Genomic DNA, 27,333 nt, shown 5'->3' with positions numbered 1-27,333 from the left:
TCCCCACAACCTGAGAGTAGTGACCTATCATTGCTGTGTCCGGCAGAATTGAGAATGCCCAATTCGCAGCTCAATTTTTTGCAGATTTTGGACACTTTAAGTCATTTTTATTGGTGTTTTGCATTTGAATATAAATATCATACTGCATGTTTTGGGTGTAATGGGTAAAATGGTGTAAGATTATTTTGTATTATGTAAGGGAAAATACGACCGTTTGTAGGGTTGTTCGGTATGCTAGTTGACACAAATTCCCAGCAGACAAATCAGTCTATTTCCAACGGAGCTTGTGCGCCATCTTGTGCATTTTCCGGGGGCTACATTGGAGTCCAGACACCTCAAAATGATACGGAAAGACTTTAATCGATCAATTTATGCTTTCCTCTTCAGAACTATTTGAATCATATTCATAACTGGATGAGTAACAAGAAAGCATCTTCTCGGAATCTGAAGCCATTGTTTTGATTCTAGAGCAAGGCAAGACGTCCTGGCATGACGTCACGAACAAGGGGGCGGGACCTTCTGAAACTCGCCATTTCCGAGGTCATTATTAAGTAGTTTTGGGACACTTTAAGTCATTTTCATTGGTATTTTGCATTTCACTAAAAATATCAGTCTGTGTGTTTTGGGTATTTTAGATGCTACAAAACGTTGTTCTGATGTCAATTAGGAAACAAAAAAAATGGTGTTGGTTGTCCTTTAAACCAAAACTCTTTGGTTAATGAGAACATTCTTCATTAGGGACATTTGACTTTTACATTTAATCCAGTGGATCCATCTTTTTTCCTTAGAAGTATGAAATTTGACCTTGTGTTTTAATTTAGTAGTTTTTTTGTTTGTTTTTGAGAGGGAGAGGGTTTTTCTGGGGATTGAATAGCACACAGTAATGTATGTTCTTCTCTGTCTTCTGTCTACAGCCTGCTGAGAGCAAAATAAAGTTCAACATGGGAGACAAGCAGTCTTCTGCTGTATCTGAGGCCACAGAGATTTGTCTTAAAGATGGTGAAGAGAAAGTTGACTTCACCTCTACTAAATCACACTCAGGTTGTTGTTTTTTTTTGTTTATGACAAAAAATGAACAGCTCTATCTGGGAGCCACTTTTTGATAGGTCTTCATCTGCCACACTGTTGATTATTATAAAGTGTTGAAATGTGTTTGCTGCCAGCACAAAACACAAGTCAAGTCTGTGCTTAACCCTTTACTGCCTGAATTATGTTCTAATTAGAAAAAAAAAATTATGTTCAGTTTTTATGGTCACTGATGGATATAATAACACACTAGTAGCTTCCTTTTTTATTATGTGTCAATAATGTAGAAAATTTGAGCCTAAGAAAATTTGTGCCTAATTCGGCACAATCGTCATGAAAGGCCTATGTTGAGAGGGTGCCTTTTTTGGAACATATGTCAAGTGCAACTTCAAAGACTAGCCTTTTCTCCATGACATCTTTTTATTAAAACAATAAAATACATAAAATATTTACATAAAATACATACATAATTTACATAAAATATTGACATAAAATGTTTACATAAAAATACATAGTTCCTTTACAGATGAAGAAAACTAGCTAATAACCATGGAATAATGCAAAGCAGTTCTTGTGATGATTCAAACAAAGATTTACATTGCATTTTTTTGCTGTAAATATTAGTTTTCACCGAGCATGTGCCATGCTTGCACCGGTTGCAGTTCTTTGCAACATATGGAACATGAGCTGTGTTGTCAAACCAAATACTGTATCATCGGCGGGAAAAGAACCTCAATGTCTTTTAGCTGTGGTTCAGCTGAACAATCGATTGAGCCTCACTGTGCCACAACACCAGATTTTTCTTGTTGCCAAATGTTGGAGTAAGGGGATAGATGTAAACCAATTATCAGAATGCAATCGATGATTGTTTCCTGGTTGGATGTTTTGAGCCAAATGGAGCACAACATTTGAGGTCCCTTTCAGATCGGGAACCTTGGAGTCACTGACTGGATCTATCGTTCCTGTATATGGAATGCATACATGTAGCCATCATAACCTGCCAGCACAAACAACTTGAACCCCCAGTTCATTGGTTTATTTGGTAGATACTGCTTGAGTGTAAATCTACCTTCATAGAGTACAATTTGTTCATCAATTGACAAACGCTGTGACTTTGATAATTCTTGAAACTTTTATGATTGGCCTTACTTTGTGCAAGGGATCATAATTTGGCCTTCCCCGAGTTCCTTGTTTTGTGTTGTCTGCTATATGCAAGTTCCTTTTTATAATTTCGAAGCGATCCCTTGACATACAGTACATTCTGCAGCATAATCAGTTAGTGGAGATAGCTTTCAAGCCCAATGCATCCGAGTGTTTGGTCATTTTGAGATTAAGAAACATATCAATCCCAGCCACTTCTCAAGCTCTTCTTTGGCGAGACACAGGGGCTTATTGATGTCATTTTGCATTGCATAGAATTTCAACTGTTCAACAATAATATCCATCATTTTTTCATCGAAAATCCTTTGAAAATATTTGAATAGTGATAGAAGTTCATCAATGCAACAGTCACGACTGTGCCCGATGCCAAAATGTCTTCATCAACATGGTCATCTATTTCATTTTCATCAGGATCTGGAAAGATATACAGTACATGGGTATTTTAGAAAAAAACATATGGGCACAGCAACATTCAAAAAAGCAAAAACTATACCAAACTAACCATTTGATCTCAATGCTCTGATCTTACCGCGAAATGGGCATCTCTTTCCTTACATTACATCACAAACAGAATTTCAGTCCTTTCAGATGCTTAATCTTCAAGTCAAAGTACTGTATTTTAGAATGTGAAATGCACATACGGTAGTGGGGACTATTTTGTCCACTAGGTGGCAGCAAAACCTTACATAACACAAGTGGAAATGCAACCTATTACGTTCTTCAAAACAGTCATTTCTACATTTTCTGATTACAAATTCTTTCTCTCAGATGATTTTACTTGACATGCCAATCTAATGTCCTCAACGCCTTCAGAAGTAATTTTGCTGTCTTTGATTTGCCCCAAATAAAATATAGACTTTTAGCTTTTCCTGTATTTTTTTTCACAGAAACTTGTAAGTGTTGTACCTGCTCCTACCATGTTTCACAGTCTTTAGGAAATAGGAAGTGATAAATTTGTACCAGACATTATGATGAAAATGTTTTAAGTTTTCTAATTTCTGTTTAGGATATAACAAAAAAAACATATGGACCTCCGTTTCAATAATTATATTAAGAATGCAAAGCTATGAGGTACAACTCTTAGTGTAAAACGCACCATTCACTTACAATTATTCGCATCGGGTACCCAGTCAGGATCAACAATATCATCATGAAAATAGTATTAGCACGCCGAATGTTCTACATTCGGGACACTACTTATTTTTAATAGTTCTTGGTAAATAAACAAGTTAGCGTTAGTTTATGCATTTCAGTATCAAGGTAAACCTCTTCTGAATAGCTCATAAAATCGTCACAACATATACTCGCGTGATATAAAATCGTCACAACATATACTCGCGTGATATTTGATCCGTGACAAGAAGTAGAAGGAGCTTTGAAGATGCAGGAGCGCACGTTGTGTTGCGCAAGAAGGACATGATGTCACTGACGCTCTTGAAGGCAAAGCTGCACATAACCTGTGTTAAAGGGACATGTAACTTGTGCTGCATCAGTTCCAATCGAAATTTGAACTGCTACCTTTAATTTTCTCGATCTATAAGCACTTATCTTTAGTGTACCAAATATGACCCAATCGTCTGTAAAGGGTTAAAGTCAAAACGTGTGTGTGTGTGTATAAAATAAAAGTTATTATTATTATATATGTATACGCACACACACACACGTACACACACTGTGTGTCACAAATAATTGTATTCTTTGTTTGTGCAGTTCAATAGTCCTTAAAGGACAACCGACGCCACTTTTTTGTTTTTTAACTGACACCAGAAAAACGTTTTATAGCATCTAAAATACCCAAAACACGCAGTATGATATTTTTAGTCAAATGCAAAACACCAATAAAAATGACTTATAGTGTCCAAAATCTGCAAAAAATTGAGCTGCGAATTGGGCATTTCAGAAAGTCCTGCCCCAGTTCGTGACGTCACGCCAAGACGTCTTGCATTGCTAGTGAATCAAAACAATGGCTTCAGATTCGGAGAATATGCTTTCTTGTTCCACATGCAGTGATGAATATGATTGAAATAGTTCTGAAGAAGAAAGCATACATGTTTGCAATCGATTAAATAATTTATTTGTGCCATTTTGACGCAACATTGGGGGAAAATCTCTCACCCAAAAAAAGAGGCACAAAATGGCGACCTCCTGTGGCCACCTCCGTTTCTACAGGCTGGTAAATTCCTTATATGGTGCTTGGACACCCTCTTCTGGCCTTCTGGCAGCTTTTGGGTGCAACACGAGGTCCCCAGACCAAATAAGTACAGCAAAATACATTGATGTGATGGAAGGACCGCTACATCACGTACGGACTCGTCACCAACTCCAAAACAAGACTTCCTGAATATTCAGCGCGAGTTTAAAACGTAAAATATAGCTATATGCGATGGAATCTTTGTAAAATACGCTCAGTAGAAGTCATTTGAAGCCATTTTACAAATTATGGACACAACTTGTCCGGAGACGTCGGTTGTCCTTTAAACATTCATTGAATATTATTTCTCTCTTTAAGCAAGACTTCTTATTTATGGTCATATTGTTTCCCATCAGACATGTCTTCATACCAAATGTTTTTACTTCCCAATTTTACCTACCATTGAGCTGGGCACCAGTCCATTGCAGCGTTTCTGCGATCATCAAAACCAATTGAATGTTTTTCAGGTAAAATTGCCATTTTTTCCCTAATAGGGTCCCTTTGTTTTTGATTTTTTTCATAGCTATGAAAAAAAAGAAACGAAAGATGGGACTCTATAACTTTGTCAACAAAAAGAAGGCAAAGCCACTGAAACACCCGCAAAAGGTAGGTTTGCGTACACGGCTAAAGACAAAAAATGCTTTTATGTCCTAAAAGTTCTCAAGCTTTTATTTTTTTTACAAGACGAAAACTACACAACTAGTATATTTTATTAAATGTTCGTAAGCCAAGGGGTTTGTAAACCGAGGTTTCCCTGTATATGCACATGCATTCTTTAATTTGTTAATTTTTTGATAATTTCATTCCTTTTTCTGGATTCTGATTAGATAAAAAGTATTCTTTTCCTTTCGGTTTTTCCCTTCAAGGGGTCGCCACAGCAAATCAGTGTCTTCTATCTTCAGAAGTTTGATTCGCATGTTTGTTTTGGCCAGGCTTTTACATCGGACGCCATTCCTGACACAACCCTCTGTATATTTAGCTGTTTTTTTCCACCAACGTGTTTGAAGCCTTAACTGCTAGATGCCAAAGGGCACTCAACAACACTTATTCAGTCAAGGGGAGCAGAAACTGCTCCTCTGTGACATTGTGACTCTTTGACAGTCAATCATAGGTCACATGCATATTTTATAGATACAGACAGCAATTTATACCTAATGTAGCCACAAGGGGGCACAAGCCAGTGTCTTATTGTGCCGGTCCCAAGCCCGGATAAATACAGAGGGTTGTGTCAGTAAGGGCATCCGACGTAAAAATTTTTGCCAAAACAAATATGCGAATCAAACCTATGAATCCCATACCGGATCGGTCGAGGCCCGGGTTAACAACGGCCGCCATTGGTACTGTTGACCTTCAGGGTGCCAGTGGAAAATGGACTACTGTTGGTCGAAGAAGGTAGACATATACCAGGTGGAAAGAGAGCAAGGCTAGAAGCTTAGGGTCAGGGTTTAAGTTGTTCTATCATGGTGAAGACAGAAAGAGAAATGGAGTTGGGGTTATCTTGAAAGAGGAGTTTGTTAAAAAAGTCTTAGAAGTAAAAAGAGTATCAGATAGAATGATGAGTCTGAAGCTAGAAATTGAAGGTGTGATGTTCAATGTTGTTTGTGGGTATGCCCCACAAGTAGGATGTGAGCTGGCGGAGAAGGAGAAATTTTCGTTAGACTTTGATGAAGTCATACAGAACATTCAGAGAAGTGAGAGGGTTGTAATTGGTGGAGACTTCAATGGACATGTACTGTAAGACATGTCTACCCATCACCTCGATGGGTAGGTGTGGACTCCAGATGAGGAACACTGAAGGACAGATGGTTGTTGACTTTTCTAAGAGAATGCAAATGGCTATTGTGAATACTTTCTTTCACAAGAGACAGGAACATAGGGTGACCTATAAGAATGGAGGCAAAAGTACACAGGTAGACTACATTTTGTTTCAACGGCGCCATTTAAAGGAAATCAGTGACTGCAAAGTAGTGGTTTGGTGAGAGTGTAGCCAGACAGCATAGGTTGGTGGTGTGTAGGATGACGCTGGCAGTGAGGAAGATACCAAAGGCTGAAGTGAGGACAAAATGGTGGAAGAGTGTTGCATGACATTTAGGAAGGAGGTAAGACAAGCACTGGGTGGGCAAGAGGTCCTTGCGGATGACTGGCAAACTGCAGCGAACATAATCAGAGACACAGGTCGGAAAGTACTTGGTGTATCGAGTGGAAGAAAGGTAGATAAGGAGACTTGGTGGTGGAATGGGGAGGTGCAGGAGTGTATACAGAGAAAGAGATTAGCAAAGAAGAAGTGGGACACTGAGAGGACGGACAAGAGTAGACAGCAGTACAAGGAGAGCAGCATGGCAAGATGGAAAGGACCAACCCGGTGTGTGTGTGTGTGTGTGTGTGTGTGTGTGTGTGTGTGTGTGTGTGTGTGTGTGTGTGTGTGTGTGTGTGTGTGTGTGTGTGTGTGCGTGTGTGTGTGTGTGTGTGTGTGTGTGTGTGTGTGTGCATTGTCAGAGAGGCAATGAGTCTCTCTACTCTCTACATACACTTTAGATAAGCACCCCACCCTAAAAAAGCACATACTTAATCATAATAATAATCCATTTCATTTATAAGTGCCTTTCAAATGTATTAACAATGTATTAACAGGTGCCAGTAGTGTGATGGCAAGTTGGAAAGAGTACTTTGAAGAATTGATGAATGAGGAAAATGAGAAGGAACAAAGAGTAGAAGACGTGACTGTTGTGGACCAAGACGTAGCAAGCATTAGCAAGGATGAAGTGAGGAGGGCGTTGAAGAGGATGAAGGGGGGAAAGGCACTTGGGCTTGATGATTTACCAATGAGGTATGGAAGTGTCTTGGAGAGGTCGCGGTGGTGTTCCTGACTGGGTTATTCAACAAGATCTTAGATGGTGAACATGCCTGAAGAATGGAGACGAAGTGTACTCGTGCCCATTTTTAAGAACAAAGGAGATGTGCAGAGTTGTACTAATTACAGAGGAATAAAGTTGATGAGCCATACAATGAAACTCTGGAAAAGAGTAGTTGAAGCTAGACTAAAAGCAGAAGTGAACATTTGTGAGCAGCAGTATGGCTTCATGCCAAAAAAGAGTACGACAGATGCAATGTTTGCTTTAAGAATGCTGATAGAGGAGTACAGAGAAGGTCAGAAGGAATTGCATTGTGTCTTTGTAGATCTGGACAAAGCGTATGACAGGGTGCCCAGAGAAGAGCTGTGGCATTGCATGAGGAAGTCTGGAGTGACGGAAAAGTATGTTAGAGCGGTACAAGACATGTATCATGACTGTAAGACAGTTGTGAGGTGCGCTGTCGGTATGACTGAGGAATTCAAGGTGGAGGTGGGACTCCACCAGGGGTCAGCTCTGAGCCCCTTCTTGTTATGGTGATGGACAGGCTGACAGACGATGTTAGACAAGAATCTCCTTGGACCATGATGTTTGCAGATGACATTGTGATCTGTAACGAGAACGGGGAACAGGTGGCGGAGAAACTCGAGCTGTGGAGCTATGCCCTGGAAAGTAGAGGAATGAAGATCAGTCGCAGCAACACGGAATATATGTGTGTTAATGAGAGGGACCCAAGTGCAAGAGTGATGCTGCAGGGAGAAGAGATAAAGAAGGTGGAGGATTTTATGTACTTGGGGTCAACTGTCCAGAGCAATGGAGAGTGTGGAAAAGAGGTGAACAAGCGTGTCCAGGCAGGCTGGAGCGGCTGGAGAAAAATGTCAGGTGTGATGTGTGATAGAAGGGTTTCAGCTAGGATGAAAGGAAAAGTGTATAAAACAGTGGTGAGACCAGCCATGATGTTTGGACTGGAGACAGTGCCACTGAAGAAAAGACAGGAAGCAGAGCTGGAGGTAGCAGAGCTGAAGATGTTGAGGTTTTCTTTGGGAGTGACCAGGTTGGATAGGATCAGGAATGAGTATATTAGAGGGACAACTCATATTAGAGGCTTTGGAGAGAAAGTCAGAGAGGCCAGACTGAGATGGTTTGGACATGTCCAGAGGAGAGAGAGTGACTGACTATATCGGGAGAAGGATGCTGAGTCTTGAACTGCCAGGCAGGAGACCGAGAGGTCAAAGAGGACATGAAGGTCGATGGTGTGAGAGAAGAGGATGCACAAAACCGGGATAGATGGAGGACATTGATTCGCTGTGGCGACCCCTGAGGGGAAAAGCCGAAAGAAAAAGAAGAAGACAGACAGCCATTTATACCTAAGATTCATACCATCACTGAGCGGCAACTGAAGTAACACTGCTCGCATGAAGGAAGGCATGTTAAACTTTTCATTTGCTGACATGGACTGACAGTATCAGAGACCTGAAATAAAACATACATTAAATCTGAAGACTCAATGTAATTAACTACGTTACATGTCAAATATGTGGATTGAGGTCAAAATTCAGATTTCTGAAACATTCAGAATCTACATGAAATAGTAGACAGCGTTATTCCCCACCTTTTAATAACCTGATTTGAATAGCGAGGCACGGGACACAAAAATACATAATTTTCATTTGTTGGATTGAATTGGATTGGATTAGCCTTCATTAGTCTTGCGGTGGAGAAATTTACATTTCACAGCAGCAAAACTTTCTTACTTTCTATCTTCAATTTAGACACAAGATATTCCGTGGTGGTGTAGTGGTCCACTTCGTGTACGTTTAGGCAGGCAGCTGGAATTTTGTTCCCACTTTATAACTGTGAATGTCATAAAGAATAGTTTTATCGCTATGTGTATTGCCTTTTGTTGAATGTCAACTGGGATAGGCTCCAACTACAGGGGATCCTGAGCAGGACAAGCATAATAGAAAACGGGTACATGAATGGATGAATATTAAATGTTGCATTCTTCCTCCCCCCCAACCCCTCATCTGCTCTTTGACTCAACATTTCTCTTTTCAATGAGAAGTATGATTCTCGCAACCCAGAACAGATTAGCCATGTTGGAGTAAATGGAATCATATCTATTACAAAATCAGGAAGTGCCTCAAGAATGCAAAGTCAATCTTTCACTGAAGCATCGTGTGGAGAACCAAAGCATGTTGAATACACGGAGGTGAATTTCGCCTGCCTTGATTTGAAAAGTCCGGAGGAGATACTACTTTTGCCACACTCAAAAGGTAATAACCACGAGGGCTCACTGACTGATTTTGCCAACAATACAACCTACGCTTTTGTATAAATTTAAACTGCATTGCTGTATTTTGACCAGGACTTGCACAGGTGACAGAATCAGACCTAACTGAGGATTTACCATTGTGCTGCTGTCGTATGGAGACTCCTCTGTGTGAAGGCAGATTGTCTGAAAAGGATCAAACCTGCATGGCCATGGAGAGCGCAGATGGAATGGTAAAAGTGACACTTGGGGCGACATTTCCACCCTGTCTGAAACAAAATTTCTAATGATTATTAATTGTTTTGGTATAGACCGTTATATATGAATTAATTCAAAAGGATTTATGTTCTGTAATTTATCAAATTGTCACACTTTGCTAATTTGACTACACACCTAAAATTTAGAGGTGTGCTAAAGCACAGTCCCAACTATAATTCATTCAGCTCACTCTGCCTTTAAATGAGCAAGATTCCTGTAATTAGTGCTGTCAGCCGATTTAAACATTTTTAGATGTGCTTTAAAGGACAACCGACAACACGGATCAACACTTCGTGTTGATCACACATCGATGCACACGCACGCACACGCACGCACACACACACGCACACACACACGTGTTGATCCGTGGCCATTTCCAACGGAGTTTGGCGCAATCTTCTACGTTTTCTGTGACGCTACACATCAGTCTTGATCCCTCAAAATGACAGGGAATAGCTTCTTTAATCGATTGCAAACATGTATGCTTTCCTCTTCAGAACTATTTGAATCATATTCATAACTGGATGAGTAACAAGAAAGCATCTTCTCCGAGTCTGAAACCATTGTTTTGATTCTCGAGCAAGGCAAGACATCTTGGTGTGACGTCACGAACTGTGTGCGGGACTTTTTGAAAATGCCAATTCGCAGCTCAATTTTTTGCAGATTTAGCACACTTAAAGTCATTTTTATTGGTGTTTTGCATTTGACTAAAAATATCAGCCTGCGTGTTTTGGGTATTTTAGATGCTATAAAACGTTTATCTGATGTCAGTTAGGAAACAAAAAAGCGGTGTCGCTTGTCCTTTAAATCACAGTGTATTTACGTCATATGGTGACTGAGCTTTTCACACATGAACACATGCGCCCATTCACACACACATCGATGCACACGCACGCACACACACACACACACACACACACACACACACACACACACACACACACACACACACACACACACACACACACACACACACACACACACAGGGTTGGTCCTTTGTCCTCAGACTGATGCTCGAGTTCTTTGAATTGGGGTCTTTGACGCACTGCGCCCATGTGGGATATTATCTAAGAATTTTCTTCAAGTTCCCCGGAAGTCATTCGCCATAGCCTTTCCAAACTCTTGCCTAGGTTCTCTGTCTGTGATCACTAAAGCTTCAAAATGCATAGCATGCTAGCTCCACATTAGCTGCTACCAGTCACAAAGCTATAAAAGGCCTGATGAGACTCTTTGTTCAGCTCAATCCTTGATGAGCGTCGAAGAAGTTGCTAATAATCAAATACATTTTAACATTTAAACATTTGGATCATGGTTGACATGTTGTTTTCTCTCCTCAGTCAAATCAGTGTCGGAGACGTGTGAGGAAGCATGAAATGATGAGACCTTCCAATGTCATTCATTTGCTTGTTCTGTGTGAGAATCACCGGGCCAGCATGATTAAACACCAATGCTGCCCTGGCTGCGGGCTCTTCTGTAGTGTGGTGAGGGAAATCCTGAGCATTACACATATGCCATAGTTGCCTTACTTCTTAGCTCATGAATATTAGATGGTATCATGACATTTTGATGTTGGACCTGGTGATTGATTCATCTTCATTTGGTATGCTGTATTTTCCCTTAGGGCACCTTCATGGAGTGCCAGCCCCATAGTAGCATTTCCCACCGCTTTCACAAGGGCTGTGCCTCCATTTTAAAGGATCGCACCTTTTGTCCCCACTGTGGAGAAGATGCCAGCGGCGCAAAAGAGGTTACAGTGCCCTCACCACCCCTCCAAAGATCTACCGGCGGACCATCACTTCCATCTCCTCTGTCAAAACCTGCGACAGCGATCCTCAGGGCAAAAAAGACTTGCGAGCCACAAAAGAATAAAGAGCTGAACTTCATCAGGTAAAATGTAATTTCTTTGTCATCTGAATTGGAAAACAAAACACTAAAGGCATTAATATGTCATTTCCTTTGGATTTGTTCAATTGTTACAGTGGCACTGCAGGCAGATCCCAAAACGAATCATTAGAGAGAATACTGATGGGACTAGATGATGAAAAGTAAGGTCACAATTGAGTTCATCATTTTGTAAATGTGTACTGCTTTAGAAAATAGTTTGCTTTTCAACATAACACATTTATAACGCTTCATGTTTTTGTAGTCTGACACCAACAAAAGTAAGTTACCCTCCTGGACAGCTCTACATTTCTGCAGAAGGAGGAGAGCTCCAGATGGTCATTAAACTGTTAGGTACTTGAAATAATTATGTTTCTCTGGTCTTCCAAGCGGCATCAACGGTTTGGCTTCACTGATTGTTTTCGTGCCTATATACATTGCGTCAGCTACCAACTTTGTCTACTGCAGTTGATGGAAAGGATCCCAACGTTCTGATAGATTCACAAAACAAGCGAACACCCCTACATGCTGCTGCTGCGGAAGGGCATGAAGAAATTTGCCATATGCTAATCCAGGTGAATTTCTGTGCTTTGCTTTATATGTTAAATCTGTCATTGCACAAATTGAGTTAATTCCTAGATTATGTGTCTGGAGTTATATGAGCTTGAAATGAACGTGGTTGTCCAAAATACAATACAATGCAATACATACAAGTATATATTGGTTTATATAGCGATTGAACAACATCTGTAACAAATCGCTAACATGGAAAGAAGGGAAATGCTGCCCCCTTGCGGAAAAAAACATTGCCAGAGGCCATTGCCAGAGGCCATGGCCAGCGCTTTATCGGTACCCAAGCATGAAAAAACAAAACCCAACACATTCGGGAATGGCGCTGTACGTTATATTTTTAATTCCTGAATAAATTTGTGAATGGCAGTTAATAATTAATTTTTCTCCCATTTTTAATCATTGGTTTCTCACAATAAATCCCTTCAAATTGAAACTGTCTTGCATCTTCAAACGTCTGTTATCCAATGTGGCATTGAAAAAGAGTTAGTGATTACAATAAAATAAGAAGTTTTCCATTGGATTGGATTGCATGTACCATTATTTGTCTCGCAGTGGATACATTTATATTTCACACCAGCAAAGCTATCAAAGGAAGAGGAAAGGAAAGAAAGAAGTAGAAAAACAAAATACAGGAGCTGCTGGAAAGCCAGCCACTCTTGCGGAGCCAAAAAAAAAAAAAAAAAACTTAATAACAAATATGACAAAACAAAGACACAGAGAGTCATTCATTCTTCAGCACTTACTGCACCCTCTTTGTGACATGAAGCAGTTCTAGATGAAAGAGAAGAAGATCAAAGCATCCTTTTCACCAGTGGATCAGGGACGTCATGGTGGGAATGTAAGTGTTCAATTACCTGACATGTTTCTGCGTGTACTTCCGCCTTCGTCAGAGTGTCACGGCTGTTATTGTGACTCGTCTTTTTCAGCTGATTGCGATGAGGGCGTGTACATGCCGAAACATGTTAGGTGATTGAACACCTAACTGTCTGTAAGAAAAGAATCTGTTGTAAATTAGACATCGTAAGTGATTGCGTAAGTGAGTTATGTTTGCGTTTGTAGGCTGGAGCCAACTTGGAGATGTTTGATGAAGAGCAGAGAACACCCCTGATGGCAGCTTGTGAAAATAACCATTTAGATACATTGAGGTACCTGGTTAGGGCTGGAGCAGCTATTACCCACAAGGTATGTTCTTATATTGCACACACACACCCACATGCACACACCCGCAGATATAAAAATCGTCCGACTTGGCTGAGTGCTAGAGTACAAATATAATTGCTGTCTTGACTCTTTGTTCATTTTTATGTATGCGACCTTCAAACAAAGATGTTTGGACATCCCTGACCTAAACTCATCATGTTGAGGGTGAAAGGGAAACGGGACAAATCCAGAACGAGCTAAGGACACATTTTGTGAATGCAAAATCTGTGTTTGATTTTATAAAAAAAAAAAAAAAACACACATTTCCAGATTTTTCAAGTAGTGAGTTATTTTTGTTCCTTTTTCACAGAATGTGTCTTTAATATGATCATGTTATTTTTTTCTCATCATATTGTCACATCAGGATGTACTTGGCTTCACCTGTCTGCATCTGGCTTCTAAACTTGGACATTATGACATTGTGCAACATCTTCTCTCAAGGACATCAAACTCCATTAACTGTCAGGTTGTTGCATTGCATTACATATACTTTAATAGCTGCTCTTCAGTGACGTGCAGTCAGGGGAGGCAGGTGAGGCAGTGCCTCACCTGTCATCATGGAAACCTGTCATGGAAATATCAAATGAAAATAAATTAAACAGTTATATGTATTTAGTGATTTGTACTTTAAAGTTCTTGTCCATTTAACTTCACCGTTTTTGGATCTTTTCAAAATCGCTGAATTTTCACATTCACCGTTCAAATACTAAGTCGAGACGAGCAGTGAGGCAGCAGCCGGCTGAGCCTCAACATGGATTGCGCAATCACTATACTAACTGTGCTGGCTTGCTCTGCAGTGAGACCGCATTGCTGTCCTTCTGCATATCGCTATTAAAGCATTCAAACGCGTTTAGAACTAAATTTCTACAGTTTAGCTGCTGGATATAATGTACAGTCAGTGTACATTATAAACACTGTACGACAGTGTTTATTTTGTTTTTTTATCAAAACTTTGTGCGTAGGTGAGGCACACAGTTCTCCTGCCTCATGACACAGGGCGCTTGTGATTCCAGAGATACTTGCGACTCCACGGGCTGCAAAATAATAGAATTAGGGACAGCAAGCTACAGTAAACAGTTAGCAAGTAAATTGCAACCCTCCAGTCATTTTTTCGTGTTGCTTGGACTCATTTTCAGAATGGAAAATTACATATACAGTAAAGTCTCGTTATATCGATATTCTAGGGAGTCCGAAAAATATCGATATAACCGGGACTATCGATATATCCGACCCTGCGCGCATGTAATTTTCTCCGTGCGTGCATAGAAATAGTATCGTAAGAAGCGGGACTATCGATATAACCGATATCGATATAACGAGACTTTACTGTATAAATTGAAAGAATTTTCTAAACTGGACATTCAATCGAAGCAGGAGATAATAATTAAAGGAAGACCAGCTAAACGGTTTGCTTCAGACAACGGGACAGAATACTCGCTCTTTTCAGACGGACTGGTACACACGAAAACGCTGGCTGTGTGGATATCCAGCAAGAAACCACCTTTTCTGCTTTTCCTGCCTTCTGTTCTCAACTTATGACAATGTCTGGACTCAAATGGGATATTGCGACCTAAAAAATTTAGCCTCATCAAACATGAGCGGTCGACCGCGCACATCCAAAGTCAAATCGCGCTAAAAACATTCGGCATGTCCAGGATCGACTTGGCTTTGGATGAACAGCGAAGACTCAACATCAACATCCACAATGCTAAGGTAAAGGAGAACCGGGAGATTTTAAAAGATCTCATCCATGCCACCTGCTTCCTTGCCAAACAACAGCTGGCATTTTGTGGAAATGATGAAAGTAAAGGCTCTGCTAATTGTGGCAACTATGTTGAACTATTACATGCTTTCGCTGAGAAAGATGACAGGCTAGCGAGACATTTGGAGACATCCACTGTATTTTCTGGCCTGTCAAACAGAATACAGAACGATTTAATTGAAGCAGTTAGTGATGTCATTCGAAGTGACATTAAAAAGGAGATCGGTGCAGCCCCATTTGTTGCTGTAGAAGTAGATGAGACCACATATGTTACAAACCAAGCTCAGATTTCGGCATATTACGGTATGTAGCTACATCTGAAGCAGTCTGTGAAGTGAAGGAAGCGTTTTTGGGCTTTGAAGATGGACAGACGCGCTCCTGCCATTGCTGAGGACGTCCTCGCAGTGTTGGAGAAATATGACTGTGCTGATAAGCTTATAGCTCAGACATATGATGGAGCCGCTGTAATGGCCTCAGAACTTAATGGTGTGCAAGCTAAAATTAAAGAAAAAGTGCCCGAAGCCATGTTTACGCACTGTTACGTACACAAACTGAACTTGGTGCTCTTGCATTCAGCGAGGTGCATGCCCAAATGTCGTTTTTTTAAAACAGCTGAGGGACTAGCAGCATTTTTCAGCAAGTCCACAAAGCGCACTCACTTGCTGGATGATATAGTAAAGCGCCATTTACCCAGAGCAGCGCCTACAAGATGGACCTCTAACTCCAGGCTGCTGCAGATAATAACCATGCACCAAAATGATCTGCGCACATTATTTCGGGTAATTACGGAAAATCCTGACAGCTGGGATAATGACACGCTGATGATGGCAGCAGGATACGATCGGTGGCTATCAAAAGCATCAACATGCTTTCTCCTTATGGCATATGAAGACATTTTCAAAGAAACTGACACACTTTGTGTGCTACAAAACAAAGTGGTGGACATTGAATATTGTCTTGGACGCATCCGCGACACTGTTGCAGCTCTCGAGCGTATGAAACTGAAGTTCGACAGTTTCTGTGACCGATTTTAGCAGAAATGCAGTGCACTGGGCTTGACAGAGAGTGGAGACAGACATTCGATTAGATGTGAACGAGTGTTCTGTAACATTCTGGAGAACATAAGCTGTCAAATGAAGGCCAGGTTTGATCATTTGGTGAGCTAGCTTTTCTTGGTTTGGTGGACTCCGCAAAATTTGGGGAAATGTCGAAACTTTTTGATGACGCGAAACTCCATACCCTGTCAAAATATGCCAGGTTCTTTGACTTTGTGAAGCTAAAGGCAAATCTCGTTGGACTGTATAGCTCACAACCAGTGAGGGATGGATGTAAATCTTCTGGACAGCTTCTCAGCTTTTTGGCCCAGAAGGATCTGATTGAAACTGTTCCTGAGGCGACAAAGTTGCTCCAGCTCGTGCTTACTGTTCCAGCTGCTACAGCATCAGTGGAGCGGTCATTCTGAGCACTGAAAAGACTGAAAACATACAGTCGAAACAGGACTCATCAAGGACGACTTTCTTCACTGGCAGACAGAGAAGACTTTTAAAACTGAAGAAAGATAAGGAAGGCTTCTACAAAGAAGTTATCGATGCCTTTCTTCAGAAGGAGCGGCGCATGGACTTCATTTACAAGTAAACGTAACACGATAATAATGTTTTTTTTTAATTATTTTTTTTCTATGCTACAGTTTGTATATATAAAGAATGCTGACATTTTAAACAAAACATGTTAACCTTTGCCAATCAAATGGTGAATAAGCTACTCTGTAGAGTTCATATGTTTGTAAATCTGACTATGATGACGTCAGTGCCTCACCAGCCATGAACCTCACTGCACGTCACTGCTTCTCTTAGTAACCACTTAAATGACAACCGACATCTCCGGACAAGTTGTGTCCATAATTTGTAAAATCGCTTCAAATGACTTCTACTGAGCGTATTTTACAAAGATTCCATCGCATATAGCTATATTTTATGTTTTAAAACTTGCGCTGAATATTACGGAAGTCTTGTTTTTGAGTTGGTGACGAGTCCGTACGTGACATCACTGAAGGAACGCCCCTGACCGAAAAAAGGACACATTGTAGCAGTCCTTCCATCACGTCAATGCTTGTTTGGTCTGAAAACCTTGTGTTGCACCAGAAAGAGCCAGAAGAGGGCGTCCAAGCTCTATGGAAGGAATTTATCAGCCTTTGGAAACGGGCTGATTAATTCCTCACAGGAGGTCGCCATTTTCTGCCTCTTTTTGGGTGAGCCATTTCCCCCCAATGTTGCCTCAAAATGGCACGGAATAAATTCTTTAATCGATTGCAGACATGTCTGCTTTCCTCTTCAGAACTATTTCAATCATATTCATCACTGGATGTGGAACAAGAAAGCATATTCTCTGAATCTGTAGCCATTGTTTTGATTCTCCAGCAATGCAAGACGTCTTGGCGTGATGTAACGAACTGGGGGCGGGACTTTCTGAAAATGCCCAATTCGCAACTCAATTTTTTGCAGATTTTGGACACTAAGTCATTTTTATTGGTGTTTTGTATTTGAATAAAAATATGCTATAAAACGTTTTTCGATGTCAGGAAACAAAAAAGTGACGTTGGTTGTCCTTTAAATAATTTTTATTGGTGTTTTGCATTTGACTAAAAATATCAGTCTGCGTATTTTGGGTATTTTAGATGCTATAAAACGTTTTTCTGATGTCAGGAAACAAAAAAATGATGTCGGTTCTCCTTTAAATATTCAAATTGGTTTCAACGATCCATCTCAATGCTAATTAGGAAAAACATTTTTGTGGGTATAACATGTGCTTGAGCAGGATTATGGCGGATGGACACCCATCACCTGGGCAATCGAGCACAAGCACAAGAAAGTCGTCAACCTGTTGCTGGCCAATGGAGCAGACATTAACATCAGAGACAAGGTAGTTTCAGACATTTTTAATTTTGCAGTGAGACATCACCTCCCCAATCCCGCCTGCTCGTCCCCACCCCCTTCTTTTACATATAATTTCCTTGTGGGTTGAGACATTTTGAGTTTGAATGAGATGTTGCCTTCTTTGCGCATTCAAGATCTAGTTAAGCACAGTTACAACCTCAACTGTATGGAATCACACACATCTGACAGTACCAGAGAATATACACGCCCTATATGTTTATTTTCGCCACGGCAGAAATGTAAATGATGGTTGCTGGTCCATGAAATAAAAATCAGATCATCAACCGCCCTGTGGTGCAAAAAAGGTTTGGGACCACTGCCCTACAAGAACCCTTTCCTTCTCCACACACACACTGGCCCAACCCCAGCGATTTACTCTTTCTACAACTTTTAAATGTTGAAGGTACAAATGTCAAAATCATTATCAACTTTTGTGGCAAAGTAGGTAAAACACACAAGATATTTCTCACCAGTCAAATAAGCTACACTAGTATTGGGTACTAAGTCTTTCTGTACTGTGAGACTACCATTGTGCAATAGTACTACAAATAACAGCTGTATGTACATGTGGAGATTCATCAAACAGGGACAGTGATAAGTGATCACTCATGTAGTGCTTGCAATATTATGATGGTTGTGCAGGTGATGCAGATAATTGTTGTACCATTTGAAGTACAGTTGCCTCGTGCTTACGTCAGTGACAGTTTTTGAAGTATGTAAAGATCTGAAGCTCCCAAGGATTTTTGTGGTTCTACTCTCCCACAGTTGTGTGCAAAATAGGTACACTTTTGCAAAGTGCCACTATGGTATCCAATGATGTTTGAGTCAAGTCTTCAGGGAGGCTATGGCATGAAGAAATAACCTACTTGGATATTTGCTTGTTTTCGTGTGCAGAGTTTAAAAGTGCCTACTTGAGGGGGGCGTTGGAAGAGGTAGTGGGCAGTGTCTGTGTGTGTGTTTGGGGGGGGGGGGGGTCATGACATTTGTCTTAGTTCCTGCACATACCTGTCAACCTCGGCGAATAGCTGCCATTATAAATGATTACAACTCCCCTTACAAAGCAACAAAAACCCTTACAACATGCACCGAGCAGTGCACACTAACATTTACTCGAAGAAATCAGACAGTGTAGCATACATAACAAGGACAATTTGTATGAAGTCTTTTACGTGCACATATGGACACCCTTATGTTTGAATAAAGTGTTTGTTATAGACAATCCGTGTCGAGCACAGAAGTCCAATAACAAAACACCACTCCTGTTCTGATCGCGGGGGGGCGTTCCTCCCAATCACGCCCCTCCAGGTCACACTGTCATTGCCCACATGAGCATTGAAATCGCCCCGCAGAACAAGGGAGTCCCCAGGGGGAGCGCTCTCCAGCACACCCCCTAAGGTCTCCAAAAAGGATGGGTACACTGAACTGCTGTTTGGTGCATATGCACAGACAACAGTCAGAACCCATCCCCCCACCCGAAGGAGGAGGGAAGCAACCCTTTCGTCTACCGGGCTGAATCCCAACGTAAAGGCGGCGAGTCGGGGGGCAATAAGTATGCCGACACCTGCTCTACGCCTCTCACCGTGAGCAACTCCGGAGTGGAAGAGAGTCCAACCCCTTTCGAGAGGGCTGGTACCGGAACCCAGGCTGTGTGTGGAGGCAAGCCCAACTATGTCTAGTCAGAACTTTTCAACCTCGTGCACCAGCTCAGGCTCCTTCCCTGTAAGAGAGGTGACATTCCACGTCCCAAGAGCTAGCTCCTGCAATCGAGGGTCGGACCGCCAGGGTCCCCGCCTTTGGCTGCTGCCCAGCTCACAATGCACCCGACCCCTCTGGCGCCTCCCATGGGTGGTGAGCCCTTGAGAAGGGGGACCCAAGTTTCCTCTTCGGGCTGAGCCCGACCGGGCCCCATGGGTGTAGGCCCGGCCACCAGGCGCTCGCCAACGAGCCCCATCTCCAGGCCTGGCTCCAGAGAGGGTCCCCGGTGACCCGCGTCCGGGCAAGGGAAAACTAGGTCCATTTTTCTTTTTCTTCATACTGGGTCTTCTGAGTCATACTTTGTCTGGTCCCTCACCCAGGACCTGTTTGCCATGGGTGACCCTACCAGGGGCGTAAAGCCCCAGACAACCTAGCTCCTAGGATCATTGGGACACACAAACCCCTCCACCACGATATGGTGACGACTCATGGAGAAACTCAAACTAAGCAAGAAATATTCAAATCAAATAGTAAATGAAGGATGTTTTGTTGCAATTATGGCTGATATGGTGCCATTATTGCAAATACATAATTCATTAAAGACATGCGAGTAATTGGATTGGATTTGCCTTTATTAGTCTCGCAGTGGAGAAATTTACTCTTTCTACAACTTTTAAATGTTGAAGGTACAAATGTCAAAATCATTATCAACTTTTGTGGCAAAGTAGGTAAAACACACAAGATATTTCTCACCAGTCAAATAAGCTACACTAGTATTGGGTACTAAGTCTTTCTGTACTGTGAGACTACCATTGTGCAATAGTACTACAAATAACAGCTGTATGTACATGTGGAGATTCATCAAACAGGGACAGTGATAAGTGATCACTCGTGTAGTGCTTGCAATATTGTGATGGTTGTGCAGGTGATGCAGATAATTGTTGTACCATTTGAAGTACAGTTGCCTCGTGCTTCCGTCAGTGACAGTTTTTGAAGTATGTAAAGATCTGAAGCTCCCAAGGATTTTTGTGGTTCTACTCTCCCACAGTTGTGTGCAAAATAGGTACACTTTTGCAAAGTGCCACTATGGTATCCAATGATGTTTGAGTCAAGTCTTCAGGGAGGCTATGGCATGAAGAAATAACCTACTTGGATATTTGCTTGTTTTCGTGTGCAGAGTTTAAAAGTGCGTACTTGAGGGGGGTGTTGGAAGAGGTAGTGGGCAGTGTCTGTGTGTGTGTTTGGGGGGGGGGGGGGTCATGACATTTGTCTTAGTTCCTGCACATACCTGTCAACCTCGGCGAATAGCTGCCATTATAAATGATTTCAACTCCCCTTACAAAGCAACAAAAACCCTTACAACATGCACCGAGCAGTGCACACTAACATTTACTCGAAGAAACCAGACAGTGTAGCATACATAACAAGGACAATTTGTATGAAGTCTTTTATTCGAATTACAAAGTTTACAATGCAATACATCAATACAAATACTTCTTTCAGGTATTTTTCCAATGCACAAAAACATACATCATGCCCCCCGTGCTGCTCATTGTACGCTCATGTGCATCATTTGGCAGACTTTATCTGCTCTGAGGGTTTCACTTCAAAGTCAAAGTCAGCTTTATTGTCAAATATGCTAATATGCATGACATACAGCACAGATGAAATTACTGTACTCTCGGATCCAGCATGCAAGGCACTTATAATGACTTTAACAAACAATAAACATGAAAACGCCAATTTTCCGGGAGAGGGGAGCCGCTGCGTATTCAGCGCCCCACTCTCACTGTACACAGTGTTAGTGCTGCACTGCTTTCCCCTCCTGAGACGCCGGATGGTGGACCAGAATTTCCTCGAAGCGATCCGGAAGTCGGCTTCCATGGCCTCACCGAACTCTTCCCATGCCCTTGTTTTTGCCTCGGCGACCACCGAGGCTGCATTCCGCTTGGCTAATCGATACCTGTCAGCTGTCTCAGGAGTCCCACAGGCTATATAGGCCCGATAGGACTCCTTCTTCAGCTTTACGGCATCCCTTACTACTGGTGTCCACCAGCGAGTACGGGGGTTGCCGCCACGACAGGCACCAACCACCTTACGGCCACAACTCTGATTTGCCGTCTCAGCAAGGGAGGTACGGAACATGGTCCTTTCTGACTCAATGTCCCCCACCTCCCCCGGGACATGTGTATAGTTCTGCCGGAGGTGGGAGTTGAAACTCCTTCTGACAGGCGATTCAGCCAGACATTCCCAACAAACCCTCACAACACGTTTGGGTCTCCCAGGTCGGACTGGCATCTTTCCCCACCAACGGAGCCTACTCACTACCAGGTGGTGCTCAGTTGACAGCTCCGCCCCTCTCTTCACTCGAGTGTCCAAAACATGAGGCCGCAAATCCGATGATACAACTATAAAGTCGATCAGCGAACTGCGACCAAGGGTGTCCTGGTGCCACGTGCACATATGGACACCCAGCCTTTGGCTGCTGCCCAGCTCACAATGCACCCGACCCCTCTGGCCCCTCCCATGGGTGGTGAGCCCTTGAGAAGGGGGACCCAAGTTTCCTCTTCGGGCTGAGCCCGACCGGGCCCCATGGGTGTAAGCCCGGCCACCAGGCGCTCGCCAACGAGCCCCATCTCCAGGCCTGGCTCCAGAGAGGGTCCCCGGTGACCCGCGTCCGGGCAAGGGAAAACTCGGTCCATTTTTCTTTTTCTTCATACTGGGTCTTCTGAGTCATACTTTGTCTGGTCCCTCACCCAGGACCTGTTTGCCATGGGTGACCCTACCAGGGGCGTAAAGCCCCAGACAACCTAGCTCCTAGGATCATTGGGACACACAAACCCCTCCACCACGATATGGTGACGACTCATGGAGAAACTCAAACTAAGCAAGAAATATTCAAATCAAATAGTAAATGAAGGATGTTTTGTTGCAATTATGGCTGATATGGTGCCATTATTGCAAATACATAATTCATTAAAGACATGCGAGTAATTGGATTGGATTTGCCTTTATTAGTCTCGCAGTGGAGAAATTTACATTTTCCAGCATCAAAGTTATGAAAGAAATGAAAGTAGAAAAGCAAAACACAGGAGCTGCTGGAAAGGCAGCCACTCTCACGGCGCCGTCTTGAAGTCAAAAGAATAAAAAAAACTAAATAACAAATAACATGACAACACAAAGACACAGAGAGACATTCATTCTTAAGCACTTTCTGTACCATCTTTGTTACATAAAGCAGTTCCAGATGAAAGAGGAGAGGATCAAAGAAAGCGTCTATTCACCAGTGCATCACGGACATCATGGTGGAATGTGCACGTCGACTACAAGCTAAATGTTGAAAGCAAACACGGAGCTGTAGCATCCATTGACGAAAAGAGATTGTCTCACATCTCCTGTCCCCCATAAACCAGATTCAATTCCATCCCGCGACAGTTCCATATACGCATCGGCGCTCTGCGCTGAAACCGCTTCCTTCTTATCGCGGGCTCCTCAAGCCATGTATCCATCCAGCCGCAGACTGTCCAACAGCACCGACCTTCCACTGAACAAAACGGGGTTGTGAAGATACTGCCCATTACAGGCGCAAAAAAAACACAATGGCCCCAGAGCTGTCCAGCGATGACAGCATAGAAATAGATAGGTTTAGAAGTGCCCAAAGGAGGCAATAGCATTGCGCCCGCGGTCACCAGGCCGTGATGTCATTGATGACGTCACGAGTTGTAGCCTCTGACAGTTCCGTACCATATGAATAATTTTTGCTCGTTTTTCGTCGATTTTCTCCCGGTATTCGACGAAATTCTAATACTTTGTGGGTAAATATGTTTTAGAAGACAACTACTTCACTCTCACGTCATCTTTCGGCGCGATGTGAAGTCGGACAAGTCCAAAAACCTCAACTTTCAAGATCAGATATGCTTTGGATTATAATTTTTTTATAATCCAAAACATACAATTGCAATTAAATACACCACTATTGATGTATATTTATTCAGAGTCTAAAAATGTTATGAATAATAGAAATAACAGCTCTTTAAGATTGAAAATTCAAATACCTAGTATAATTATCTTTTGAATGTGATTGTAACCAATCTTCAAACGTGAAAAAAATAACATTCATAAAGAATGATCATACTTAATTGGTGATCGGAATTGGACTAAATCAGAAATTGTAGAGGATTAGGTAACACTGTGTATAGTGTATATATGTGTGAAATCTACAACGGATCAAAAAGATCAAGAAGTAATTATTAGTATGTTGTATGAGCAGAGTCGGCTAACCTGGGGCGCGTTTCACTAAACTTTGCTATTTAGCAATATTGCTAAGCGTTAACAATATTGCTAAATGATGTTTAGTGAGACACGTTTTTAGCGTTAACAATGAACTTAGCAATATATTAGCAATATTGCTAAGTTAATAATAATAATAATAATAATACATTTAATTTACAAGCGCCTTTCTGAACACTCAAGGACACTTTACAACAAAGACAGTAACAAAACAACAAAACAGTAAAATCATGCATAAAACAATAAATGATAAAACAGCATAATAAATTAGACCATGTAAGCAAGTTTAAACAGGTGGGTTTTCAGGTGAGATTTGAAAGTAGGAAGGGAGTCAATGTTGCGGATGTTGGGTGGAAGTGAGTTCCAGAGTTTAGGAGCGGAGCGGCTGAAAGCTCTGCACCCCATCGTTGTGAGACGGGCAGAGGGCGTGTAGAGGTGGAGGGAGGAAGAGGATCTGAGGGCCCGAGAAGGAACGGAGATTTGAATTAGGTCAGACAGATAGGGGGGGCAAGGTTATGGATGGCTTTAAATGTAAACAGAAGTATCTTGAATTCAATACGGAGTTTAACAGGGAGCCAGTGGAGCTGTTGGAGGACAGGAGTGATGTGGTGAAATGAGGGGGTTTTTGTGATGATCCGGGCTGAGGAATTTTGGACTAGTTGGAATTTATGGAGACATTTTTGATTGACCCCGAAAAGAAGTGAATTACAATAATCGATACGGGAGGTGACGAGACCGTGGACGAGGATAGCAGTGCTGTGAGGGGTGAGAGAGGGACGGAGACGATTGATATTGCGGAGGTGAAAATATGCAGACCGGGTTATGTTATTTATGTGGGAGTGAAAAGATAGTGTGCTATCAAGGATGACACCCAGGCTCTTAACCTGAAGGGTGGGGGACACGGTAGAATTGTCAATGGTGAGAGAGAAACTGTTTGCTTTGTGAAGGGTGGATTTTGTACCGACAAGGAGAAGTTCCGTTTTTTCGCTGTTTAGTTTGAGAAAGTTATGAGAAAACCAGCATTTGATTTCTGAGAGGCAAAGTGTAAGGGATGCAGGTGGAAGAGAGGCGTCGAGTTTACTGGCGGGGTAGAGCGGGGTGTCATCCGCGAAGCAGTGAAAATGAATTCCAAATTTGCGGAAGATATCACCAAGGGGAAGAAGGTATATAATAAAGAGAAGGGGCCCCAGGACAGAACCTTGGGGCACACCAGAAGACACAGGGGAGGACCGTGAAGTGAATGAGGTAATTTGGATAAACTGTGAGCGGCCAGTGAGGTAGGAGTGAAACCAACTAAGTGGGGTGTGTGTCACGCCTAGAGTGGAGAGTCGGTTGAGCAGGATGGGGTGAGAAATGGTGTCAAAGGCCGCAGATAGATCAAGAAGGATGAGAATAGAGAGGGAGCCGTTATCTGCTGCTATGAGAAGGTCGTTCGTGATTTTTATGAGGGCTGATTCAGTGCTGTGGCGGGGACGGAAACCATACTGGAATTGTTCGTAGAGGTTATTGTGAGTGAGGTGAGAGTGGAGTTGACAGGCGACGTTTTTTTCGAGAATTTTAGCGATAAATGGAAGATGCGAAATTGGACGTAGGTTATTGAAATCATTGGGATCTGAACCAAGTTTTTTCAGGATTGGCGTTACAGCTGCGGTTTTGAGAGGGACAGGAACAATTCCAGTGGACAGTGAGGAGTGAATAATAGCTGAAATAAAAGGGAGGAGAGCGGGTAGACAAGATTTGATGAGGACAGTAGGGAGGGGGTCAAGTTGACAGGTGGAATTCTTGGACTTGGTGATGAGGTCAGAAAGTAAGGAGGGATGAGGGAGTTCAAAAGACGACAGCAGTTGATAGGGAGTAGGAAGGTTGGGGGAGGGGGGGATACAGAGGAGCCGAGGTGCTGATGGATCTTGTTGATCTTTTCAGTGAAAAACAGAAGTAGTGCGTTGCAGGTGTCTGAGGAGTGAAAATGTGGGGGGAGAGAGATAGGGGGTTGAATGATTTTGTTGTATAGGGAAAACAGAGTCCGTGAATTCCCACTGTTAGCATCAATCAGTCCAGAATAGTATTCCGATTTTGCGCGTGTGATAGAGTCCTTGTAGTGGGTAAGGTGAGCTGTCTACATGTCCTGGTGGGTGGTGAGGCCGGTCTTTCTGTAAAGTCTTTCCAGCTGCCGAGTTTTCGCCTTGGTGGAGCGGAGTTGGGCGGTGGACCAAGGGGCGAATCGAGTGAATTGGACTGACCCCGATTTTACAGGAGCAAGGGTGTTGAGCATGTTTGCAAGGTCCGTGTTGTATTGGGAAACAAGTTCATCAGGGGGGGAGTTGTAGTCCGGATTGAGGTTGGCAGCCATTGCAGCGAGGGTGACAGTGTCAATGTGTTGGATGTTCCGATAAGTGATGATGCGCGGTGGCTTGGGGAGAGAGAGTGTGATGGGAACGTTAAATGAGACGAGGAAATGGTCCGTTACAGGCAGTTCGTTTGCTGTGCAGTTTGCGGGGGTAAAACCACAGCAGCATATTAAGTCCAGGGTATGCCCTTTTATATGCGTGGGGAAATCAGAGAATTGGTGTAAGCCAAAACTCTCCAATGAGGAAATAAAGTCTTTGGTGAGGGGATGGGTGGAATTGTCCATGTGTATGTTAAAGTCCCCAAGGATAATAATATTTGGTGACAGAGTGGAGAGGTGTGTGAGGACAGCTGAGAAGTCTTTTAAAAAGTCACGATGTGGTTTAGGGGGACGATATGCAGTGGCTATAACTGTGGGAGATGGACCAGAAATTTGACATGCAAGGCATTCAAATGAGAGAGTTTCCGGGACTGGTACTTGAGTGACTTTCCAGATCTCGCGGTAAAATATCGCGAGACCGCCTCCACGGCCCGGGAGGCGGGGTTTTGAGAGGTAAACAAACCCAGGTGGCGTCGTGTCGTTCAACTCGGAAAAGTCCCCCGTCGTTTGCCAGGTCTCATTCAAGCAGAAGAAGTCCAGCTTACGGTCACTAAGGATGTCTTGGATAAGACAACCCTTACCCGTAAGCGAGCGGATGTTCAGGAGGCCGAAGGTGACGCTGGTGGTGTCATTTTGAGGGGCATTGGCCGACCTAGCCAGGCCGGCCAACACACGGTGTTGCACGGAGCGGCTGTAACCTCTGCGTGGCCGGCGGAAAGATGACCACAGGGAGGTGATATCCTTGGAGTCGTCGAGGTGAAAGTCTCGACGTGATCCGCGATGGATATACCTCCGG

The 27,333-nt window shown here is 42.6% G+C and overlaps 1 protein-coding gene across 7 annotated transcripts in view; it reads left to right on the top strand.

Annotated features, from left to right (window-relative positions):
• ehmt1a (euchromatic histone lysine methyltransferase 1a) overlaps positions 1-27,333 on the top strand; it is a 54,746-nt gene that overhangs the window by 3,392 nt on the left and 24,021 nt on the right. For 3 of the 7 annotated variants that reach the window (XM_088995055.1, XM_088995052.1, XM_088995057.1), the window contains exons 2-14: positions 469-540; positions 915-1,041; positions 4,902-4,984; positions 9,293-9,503; positions 9,596-9,732; positions 11,095-11,238; positions 11,379-11,644; positions 11,731-11,802; positions 11,904-11,992; positions 12,107-12,213; positions 13,271-13,393; positions 13,776-13,877; positions 17,988-18,092. In XM_088995055.1, the coding sequence (XP_088851181.1) occupies positions 469-540; positions 915-1,041; positions 4,902-4,984; positions 9,293-9,503; positions 9,596-9,732; positions 11,095-11,238; positions 11,379-11,644; positions 11,731-11,802; positions 11,904-11,992; positions 12,107-12,213; positions 13,271-13,393; positions 13,776-13,877; positions 17,988-18,092 (1,638 nt within the window). The remainder of the gene's footprint in view (positions 1-468; positions 541-914; positions 1,042-4,901; positions 4,985-9,292; positions 9,504-9,595; positions 9,733-11,094; positions 11,239-11,378; positions 11,645-11,730; positions 11,803-11,903; positions 11,993-12,106; positions 12,214-13,270; positions 13,394-13,775; positions 13,878-17,987; positions 18,093-27,333) is intronic. The other 4 variants (XM_088995053.1, XM_088995056.1, XM_088995058.1 and 1 more) reach the window with 4 other exon arrangements.

The sequence above is a fragment of the Hippocampus bargibanti genome, linkage group LG04, assembly GCF_051943395.1.
Source record: "Hippocampus bargibanti isolate YZ-2025 linkage group LG04, ASM5194339v1, whole genome shotgun sequence".
Lineage (NCBI taxonomy): Eukaryota > Metazoa > Chordata > Actinopteri > Syngnathiformes > Syngnathidae > Hippocampus > Hippocampus bargibanti.
The sequence above is the reverse complement of the archived record's forward strand: the minus strand, read 5'-3'. Positions and strand labels throughout refer to the sequence as shown.